The sequence below is a fragment of the Aphanomyces astaci genome (assembly GCF_000520075.1).
Source record: "Aphanomyces astaci strain APO3 unplaced genomic scaffold supercont1.9, whole genome shotgun sequence".
NCBI lineage: Eukaryota > Oomycota > Saprolegniomycetes > Saprolegniales > Verrucalvaceae > Aphanomyces > Aphanomyces astaci.
Window position 1 is genome coordinate 171077 of NW_009798272.1, and position 10320 is coordinate 181396.

Below are 10320 nucleotides of genomic sequence, written 5' to 3' on the forward strand. Positions count from 1 at the left end.
ACGGACGTCGGACGGATCGTTCTCGGCTGGCAACGGCACTGAAGCGCCATCTGCTTCAGTCGTTGGTGGAGCAGCAGCAACAAACGCTGCGACAGCTGGTGTTCCTCGGGTTGTAGCAGGGGTATAAATCCCACCACGTGGCGGTTGCCACTCGTCGACAGCAGGTGGCTGTCGTCGTCGGGGAGATCTGAACGGGTTCTCAACAGTGCGCCGAGCGGCGCGTCCTCGCGGCTCCTCGATCCGGTCACGCGACCGCGATCGTTCTTCGGCGTTCGTTGGCGTTTCCTCGTCGTAGGAATGTTCTCGTACCATCTCCAGTGAATAGCTCAACAATCAACTAAAGATATCTTTGTTTTGTCTCCCGCTTCTTCTTGGCTTTCGGCCACGGGACCTTCGTCAAGGTAGCAAGTATACACACTGACACTAGAGAGGTTAAACACGCTACGAGGCGCCTACTGACTACCATTCACTAAAGTACTCAGTACCTCGACTAAGGTATCGGAACCTTTGGCACGCCACACACACAGAGTGTGTGTGTTTGCAATGGGTCAAACTAACGCGCGACCCAGTTGCTCTGCACGCTGCAGAACAGGACTTCACTTTTCCGAAGGGACATGTCGTGTTCATTGCGGTTGACTTCTTCGGTAACTTGTGCCATGCCGCGAGGTCCGATCATTCGACCATTCGTCCAAGATGTTTAGAACAAAAGAATAGTAGAAGGTCCATAGTGGACTAACAAGTAGAACTTCAGTTTTCATTTACACGATTACCTACCAGCTTGTGCCTGTAGCAAATATACCGTAGATACGACTACACATCCCACCGATATGTGATCTCAAACGAGTGTCCCGCCGTAACAGCTCTTGCTGCCATCAATCACTACAGGAGCCCCAGCTGTTGCGGCGGGGCGCTGGTTTGGGGGGTTCTCGTTTTAGGCGCATGCGCCTCTGGCGCATTGTCCGGTTAAATTGTATCCGGCAATCCTCCTAATTTCGGGATCAAATGTAGGATTATTGAATATAACGGACATTTAGTTTTTATGGAGTATCATCGTCGAACTTAAACGGCAACTCATCCGGATATCGCAGATTATACGGATGAATGGTTAAATGGTCAGCGCACACTTAAAACAAAATGGACGAGACGAGCAGCAATGATCACCCCGAGGGAGATCACACACCTAGCGAAATGCCCGGTGCTGACGAATCCGGCAATGAACCAGCGACGGTTGGTATCCCATCCCAGGCACCAGCATTCGGCGACTTGCTCGGTATCCATCACAGATTCAATGACGCCAACGAGTTCGTAACTTGCGTGCAGGCGTGGGCACGTGCCCGAGGCTTCACAGTGTCGCGGACGGGAAAGAACTTTTCGGAGAAAAACCCCCACCCTGTTCACGGTGGACGAGGTGCTATCATGTGGCGATCCACCCTTTACTGCACGCACAAGGACCAGGCTTGTAGTGGCCGGTCGACGTGCACGTGGCATATCAAGTTCAGTTTTGACAAGGCCAATCTGAACTATTCCATCACTTCCATAGGTAAGTCGTCTAAGTATAGTGTAACTGCAATCTAATGATGTATTGTATTCTAATCTATGTATAGTAGTCTAATGTATTGTACCTTAGCTCAAATCTATGTACAGTAATCTAATGTGTTGTACCTTAACTTCGTATTGTAATCAAATCAATATACTTTTGGTTGGGTACAATAAATTTACATTCAGTAACCTAATTTATGCATTTACGTTCAGGGTTGGGGCATAACCACAGTATCACAGGAATGCATGTAATTGGACATGGCGTGCAACTGTTGACGCTGGAGAAGCAATTAGAGCCTGACGAAATCGACCGTGTTGTCGGCCTGGGCCGATTCAACTTGCCCGTCTCCAAAGTCCGGGAAATCATGGACGCGTTGTATCCAGAACGGATGTTTTGTCCCAGTTTGCTATCTCGGTTAAAGGACAGAGGACGGGTCCTACACCTTGGTCCGGAAGTGGACAGCATGGGCCGCTTCTTTGAAATGGGTTATGGTATGAAAGCCACCGGCGGCGTGTTCCACGTCAACCTAACGTCAGAATTGCAGTTAAATAGTGTCGTCATGCAGGTATCATATATTTTTCATGTGACTATTTTTCATGCATATATTATACTAATTCTTCCTCAATATAGCAACCTGGAATGATCAAGTATGCAACGTCGTACTCCGACTTTGTACTGTGCGACGGGACACACAATGTGTCGATGTACGTCCTGAAGTTGATGCCATTTACTGTTGTCGACTGCCTTGGACGAAATGCACTCTGCGGGGTGGCACTCGACGAGTCTGAAAACACCGAGGTATGTAGTGCACGTATGGTGATGGATATTAAGGAATTACTACATGTAGACTGTGAAACTGGGGCTCGAGTTGTGTAAGTTGCACGAAGCTAACGCAACCCTCATGACGGATGGTGGCAGTGCATATCCTGGTAATATATATTAATTGCTATATTTGTGCACCTAACACTTGTTGTCGTGTGTGGGGGTTATTATTACTATTAGGGGTTGCACTGGATTTGGGCATGATTCACATCTTGTGCACAAAGCACTTTGTGGATGTAATCCTCAAAGGTAGCACAGGGCTTAGTGGGTTGGCGAAGGCGGAGGGCAACGCGCTTGTATATGCCACGATGTCCAAAGTTGAGTTCCAAACTCGCTTTGACAGGGCGAAAACGATATACGGCGAGTACAAGGAGGCGGACAAGGCATTATGCAGTATATATCACCACAAAGAGAAGGTCTGCCGCGCTTTCACAGGTACAGTACAACTATGTCTATTTTCAAATGGTTCAATAATCCTCCATAACTCATGTCTAGGCAACGTCGTCACATGCAGCAGCCTGGTGACACAACGAGGCGAAAGCATGAACTCTGTCATCAAGGAAAACGGTAAGGTTCTAATGTTGTAATATTTCAATGTGGCGTAGGGCTAAAGAAGAAAGAATTACGTCGTTTTAATCTCCTCCAGTTGGCCGAGCATTTATGGGGTATTTTTCAACGACAAGAAATCAAGGCGTGCGATGAATTAGTAACGCTATTGACTGCGAAGCGGCGTTGGTCAAATTACGTCGACAGCATATGGCCAGCAAACATTCTTCAAGCGGAGTTGTTGCCGCATGTGGTTCAAGTTGCCGGGAAGTGGTATGTGTCGGCTTCGCAGTTCCACGACGTGGCAGACGCAGCGCATCGGATCATCCTTGGCGAGGACGGTGGGCACCCAACTTGTGATTGCTTTGCTTCTAAAAGAAGCAAGATTCCTTGTGCTGGAATTTGTCAGGTCAGACTAATAATAATTATAATATGGAAGACTAACATTAAATAAATATGCAGGTGTTTTGTCGTATTGACGCTCCGTTGTTGTGCCCGCGCAACCTGCATCCTCGATGGCATCTTCAAAGCCATCCAATGTATACAAATGCATTACGCCGACTAAACATTGAAGACCCTGAGGCCTCAGCGACAGCTTCCTTGCCAATTGTGTCCTCAAGCTCCCCAGTTATTGCTCGTGGCATCCCCAAGAAAGTCTACGAAAATGTGAAAGTGCCAGCGACAACAGGTGAACGAATTATGAAAATTCGTAACATTTGTACTCGAGTAGAAAATGCGGTAGCCAACACTCCCCACACATATCGACTGTGTATGGTGAATATGACGAACTTGGCTCGAAGGCCTCAAACAGGGTCGCTACGCTGGAACTTTAGCACCATTTACGATGCCGCAGCTTGGGCCAACACAAGTTGCGAGTGTCGGTCATGTCAATAACATCTGAGCTGCAGCAAGCGCCGCTGAGGGAGTTGCTCCGCCAAGAAAGTCGTCGGAACGGAATCAATTCCAACGAGAACAAGTCGATCTTGTCCCATCGAACGGCCCATCCGGGAAAGCGCAAGCGTGTATCCTTGACTCCACGTAGTGCGACGGTTGAAGCAAAGTCATCAGTGGGAGCATCAGTGTCCTCTCGTGGCCGGTTGCAAGTAGCCAAGCAGTTCGATAACTTTGTTGTGTAAAGGGAAATCTAGAGTTATGAAGTTGTTGGTAGTTTTCTGAAGTTTTCAATAGTTTTCTGAAGTTCCGAAATTTTCTGTAGTTTTCGGAAGTTTCCGAAGTTTTTTGTAGTTTTCGGAAGTTTGCAGAAGGTTGCTGTAGTTTCGGAAGTTTTCTAAAGTTTTCCGTTTTCCGTTGTTTTCTGAAGTTTTTTAAAGTTTGCTGAAGTGTTCTGAAGTTTTCTGAAGATGTCCTAAGTCTTTTTGAAGTAGCTGAAGTATTCTGAAGTTATTTGTTGTATGCTCGATGGAGTTTATTAAAGTTTGACCATGTTTTCTGAGGCCAAAGCACAGTAGTAATGAGTAGTAATGAGGTGTCAGTATTTCAGCTCAAGATACTAGCTACTACAATACTATACATGACCCAAGCTTCGCAAAAGCTTTGTCACTTTGTCATTTTTGGCACGCGTTGTTGGCTTCAAAACTTCTCTTTCAGTTGCAACGGCGGTCTGGGTTGACTCGGCTTGAGTGGGAACTGGTGGCAGAGACAGACCGCGTTGTTTGCATAAACTTCCAAGCATTCGAATGATGATTTCGGAGTAAAAGGAGACTGGCAGACTAACCAGTCGCTCCAAATGCGCATCGAAATCGTCATCGCCATCAACGTCGCCATCACCTAACACATTGTATGAGCTACTGTACGCTGAAATAAGATACCGTTCTGGTTGGTGGTTATTTCGGAAGGTTCGGACTTTTCGTCAATGTAACATGGCAAGTTAACATCCTCGCGCTCCTCAAAGTATTGACGCGGTAGCAGCGGGTTTTTTGCACCGTCCCATTCAATGGCTTGGGAATGGGTGTCGTTTCTGTGCTTGATAGGGTGCTTAATGATGTTGTCTTTGCGATAATTGACATTCGACTGCCCACAGAGCATGCATGTCCGTGCCTCTCGGTTGTAATCCCGCTTACGCTTGGCATCCTTCATCCCCGCTGCCACACGATTGAGGAATTCTGCTTTGCCTAGTTTTGATATTTGTAATTCCCCAAATAGTCCCGAAATTAGGATGATTGCCGGATACAATTTAACCGGACAATGCGCCAGAGGCGCATGCGCCTAAATCGAGAACCCCCTGGTTTGAGATGCACACTGTCCCGAAGTATAATTGCGATTACTGCGGGACACTGGATTGGCGCGAGGATGCGTCGATGGCATGTGGGGTGGTACACTAGGCATTTCCTTGTGTTTGACGGCGTCTGCGCCGTATAGTAACCAAGGTCTTGCGACGGTGGCTGCAGTGTTGTATGGTGAGGCGAAGCCTAGTTGAGTACCGCAGGACACACGCCGTAAGCGTGATGGTCGCCACCACACGCTGCAGGTACCAGTGGTGGTTACGCCAGTCTCTGGCATTACGGAGTTCCTTGGCGTCGTTCTCGGTGGCATATGTCCTGTGGTGAGACCCGGTCGCTCACCAAAGGGCTTAAATCACCGAGAACGACGTCAAGGAACTCCGTAACGTCAGCAATACCTATTGCGGTGTGGGGAGTAGTCGGGACTATAGTGGGTATCGCAGTGAGGCCTGAAAGACGCCGAACGCTGCAGATGCTGTTGTACTGTACATACATATCCATGATGTGTGTCTGGGGCGTAAAAATAAATCAGATATATACAACCGGAATTTAACTCGGGACCTTATTGTTGAAAGACCAACACTTTACCGCTTGAGCTACGGCGATTGATACATTTTTGTGGGGTTAATGAAACAGATTGTGTACAATTTGAGTTCCTCATTATCCAAATTGAACGGTAATGGTTATGAACGGTGTTGGTAATGGACGTGAGGCATGTCCATATCACCTCCTTTAATGGTCATTGCACTCCATGTTCATTATCACTTGGGCTACATGGATTCGACAAGCAACTTCGCATGCCCTTGCCGTGCTTCCCATCGTGACCTACTCGTATAGGTTTTGAGTAAAATATCGAATTTTTTTAATTTTTTGTCAAAAATGAAATTGTGGGTAGTTTTTGAGTTATGTCGAATAAACCTATGAATATCATGCTCAAAATCTCAAATTGTATGGATGACTCACGTTTTTGTCACGTCACAGGGCTGCTCTGAACTTGAAGTGTCTCGTCGAGACTATCGCACCATCATTTCCTTAATTTTCTGTTTTACTCATCAAATTGTGTCCGTTCACCCCAAATACCACTGTATCCACAGCTGGTTGTCTCAGAATTACCACCAAATGACACACATTTAGTGGGTTAGTCTGATTTTCCGTATTTCCTTCGCGTTTTTCCGCTTTCGAGTCCGATTTTGGCAGGTTACCGTCAAGTCGGGGATTACACACAACGGTACGTTGCCTCTTACAACATGTAAATGATGCTGAGTTTGCGTTAATGCTATCACTTGCAGAATGCATAGATCATTCACATCGCCCGACGACAGCCGAAGTCGGGGATGCGAGCATGCTTCGATTTCCCATGTGTCCTGCATGTTGAAGTACATGAATTTCCACAATGTCCTCAGTCCGTTTTGCAGCTTTACAGTTAGTACTAGGTGAGCCCGTTGCTCTGCCGCCGGTGATAATTATCGGTTGGAGCAAGATATGTCGTTGTCGTTGCTACTTATTGTCGTCGTAGTTGAGCCTGGCATAGTTTTCAGACATTTTCTATTTCTATTATGCGTTTTCAAAACTCTCCTATCTGCGGTACAACGGGGTCCAGTATTTTGCGAGAAAATGGGATCAGCCTTTTTGCGGTGAAATCCACTGAAAGTAGTATTGGCTGCGGTAGAAACCTTGCAGCTATGCTAAGACTAAGCCGTGCATCTAAACTCACCAACACGCTGTGATCTTTGACGCGTGGCGTGTTGACTTGAAAGCAGTTAGCTCAACCTCTCAGGAACATCCAATAGCGATGCCGTTTGACCCGCGACGTATTTGTCAGAATGCATGTCGGTGCCAACTTGCCGGTATGTCCAATCGCATCGCTTATTATCTTGTGACATGTTGGTCAGAACACAGTCGGCGCCATCTCGAGGTCACTCCAATAGCTCCGCAGATTGACTCGTGATATGTTGGTCAGAGTACAGTCGACCCATCTTGCAGGGACGACCGCTGTGTTGGATGTGGTGAACAGTACTTCTGTATACACTTTGGAAGGAGTTCGTCATTCAAGTAGCAGTGTTATCGAACTATCGCCGTGTTGTGTGGCATCACATGCGGAAAATCAATGCTGTAGAAACTTGATGTGCAGGATGATTTGCTTTGTTGAATACAGCAAGGGTTTCGGACCTGTACATATTTGAGTTGAACAACATGTCCTTCCGGGGACACTTCATGTGAAGGGCAATGTGCTTCAGGAAACAGTAGGTTTTCCCACCTACGCTGCAGTGAAAAAATAATGCATACAATTTTTGGGGTCAAATGTTGGGTAGGTATTGAAAATAGCTTGGGTTTCCTACATTTGCTATGATGTTGATGATACAATAGGGGAAATACGTCATGGTACGTATGATGAAGAATAGTTTATTTGCTTCAAAAAGCAGGTTGTGCTCGTGACAGTCATGTGAATCGATGTGTGCACGATATTTAGAAAGAATGAAATCCGTGATATGGCCGTCCCGCACTAACACAGAGAATTCCAGCCTTGGTTTTGGCTCCCTCGAGACAGTGCAACATACAGTTGTCCGTGAGAGATCACCGGGCTAGGAAAGATAAGTCCCACGCGACTTAAGCTTTGGCCCTGACACTTGTTGATGGTCATAGCAAATGCCAGCTTCACTGGAAACTGGCACCGCTTCAACTTGAAAGGGAGGTTGGATTGGCTGCCCTCGTCGACCAAAGTGATGCGCGGTACGAAGACTCGCATTTTGTCAAATGCGCCGCCCATGATAGAAGCCTCAATGCACTTGGTTGACACTTGGACGACCAGCGATTTCATCCCATTGCGTAGGCCCAAACGTTCTTGGGCAGTGACTTACGTTCTCCGCAACTCCACCAATTCCATACTGCCTAATGTAGGACAATAGAAGTCGGCTGACCACGTCGGGGTCATCCTTGGTTTCTTCCTCCGAATCGATTGGATAAGCCAACTGAATGCGTTGCAACAACTCGCGGCGGGCTTCGCTCCACCCATCGGGTAGATATTGCTCACCGTCTGCAGTATTGTTTGGTAACTGCCACACTGTCCTGGTGATCTTGGGCGTTGCATTTAACCCCTTTGTCGGCCATCGTTACTGACTTCGCCTGGGTGGCGCCTTTTTGTTGGCATTTTCTTTGGTCGACACTTTACTGCGTTGCATAGTCGCATCGCATTCGCCCGTGCCACTCGGCTCCATCGGGGTAGCTTCCATCACATTCACGTTTTCTCGCTGGCTTGGCCGTGGCCTTAGCTTTCAATTGGTTCTTGCCTAATCAAACGAAATAAGTGCCAGAATAGACCTTTGTCATTTGATTTCAATTACCGATTAACAGCATGTCAATCAGCATGCTGTTAGTGGTAGTTTGATACACATCCTAAAATAGGATTTACTTCACACCCCAGACGGTAATCCTTACGCCCCTCCCTGGGCTTGCAAGGCTGTCACATGATTATCCGACCAAGCATACCACGGACGCAGATTCAAGTTATATGCAGAACGACACAAGCATCCCATTATATAATGGAAAACCTCTCTACCTGAAAAGGAGTTTTCCGCAGGTAGGTCAAAGGAAAAAAATCACTTATCGTTTCTCACTACGAAAATTCCACCTGGCTATTTCAACCGAAGTCGGGGGAATAGTTGTATACTGTAAAACGCCAGTTTAGTACAGTACTGTAGTTCTGTGGAAACCGTAGAGAGCAACTTATTGTAGGGGTAGGCACGGTGTGCAACAGCCTCCCCGTGTGTGCTGCAGTGCGTTTCGTAAGTCCGTCACTTTGGACCCACTCACATTGCTATATTACCCTAACACCGAGAATAACATGCATGGACATGAACACCGAGCAGAACATGTATGACATGAACGTACCTTGCATCCTCCAACACAATTCTCGAATGACGCCATGCCAGAATTGTGATGCCACGACAGTCAAATTATACACCAATATATAACCAATAGAATAGTTGTGCCATTGCTTTTGTGTTTGCATATTTAAAGCAGTGTTATCTGACTACATGGGACGTAATATTGCAGGTTAGTGATTGCAATCGGTGAGATATCATGATGATAGAGAATTTCGTATTCCTTCGATCACATGTCACAACAACAATAATTTACCGAATAGAATAGTTGCATCTTAGCTATTGGTTTTTCCTATTGAAAACTGAGCTTCCTGACTGCTCTGGACGAAATATATCTGGTTACTTGTATGTGTAAAGTACTCATGTGTGAAAGAAGCGTTTCGAATCAAACACTTGGCAGGTCAGTGGACATTTCTACTTGGTTTAAGTATATCATTTACGTGGGAGTGCCGTCCCTCCTACACGACCAAATGACTTGGTATTTGTATTGCAAACGACACCAATATTGCATCACTTCCACAACCTTGTCGCCGTTTGTTGTAACGTTGTGTACTAACTCTTTTCCTTCACACATGATAACATTGACTCTTTGGTCGTGATTTCTGAAAACGCATCATTAAATTCGGCGATTTCTGATCCAAAATGTCCAAGGGCATTTGAATATGGAAATCTTGAGACCGATTTCGTGCCATCCACCCTGTCGATTATCAGTGGTTTGTACCTGGTCAGTAGTGTGGTCAGTAAGGTTGGAATGAGGAGTGAGTACTTATCCGTACCGTACGGAACTATTTGATAGTGTGTTAAATGAATTTGCTTCATGCTTTCATCTACCGATATGGGCTGCTGGTAGAGCATTGGCTTCGCAAGCAGAAGGTCCTTGGTTCAATCATCGCTGCACTACCTTTTTTTTACAGTTTTTCAAACGCTTTCACGGGCACATCGGCAAAACATGCATCATGAGGCGGTCTGCATTCGTTTAGAGCAGGATGAATAGTAACGTAAACGACCAGTCTTTGGTGTACGGACCAGTGTTTGGTGCATTTTCAATAGCCAATCATTTGGCTCGAAATATTGGCGGCAAAACCTGCATAAGATTATATGACTTCTTGACTGGCATCTTGAATTTGGCACCGACATGGCACGATACAAGCGCCAAGAGCTGGACCGGGCGGTAGCTCTGGTGATTGGTGGGGCCAAGGGGACTGACGTAGCTAGGGACACACAAATCCCCTACAATACACTCATGAACAACGTCCGCGCAACCAAGGCCGGCAAGACACGCAAACGAATG

At 46.5% G+C, this 10320-nt stretch overlaps 1 protein-coding gene across 1 annotated transcript; it reads left to right on the forward strand.

Annotated features, from left to right (window-relative positions):
• Positions 1 to 1134: 1134 nt before the first annotated feature.
• Positions 1135 to 4044, forward strand: H257_04899 (hypothetical protein; the record flags this gene model as incomplete). Its single annotated transcript, XM_009829555.1, has 8 exons — positions 1135 to 1540; positions 1753 to 2105; positions 2171 to 2338; positions 2388 to 2469; positions 2543 to 2797; positions 2858 to 2929; positions 3116 to 3317; positions 3762 to 4044. The coding sequence occupies 8 exons, from the start codon at positions 1135 to 1137 to the stop codon at positions 4042 to 4044; spliced, it is 1821 nt and encodes a 606-aa protein (XP_009827857.1).
• Positions 4045 to 10320: the final 6276 nt, after the last annotated feature.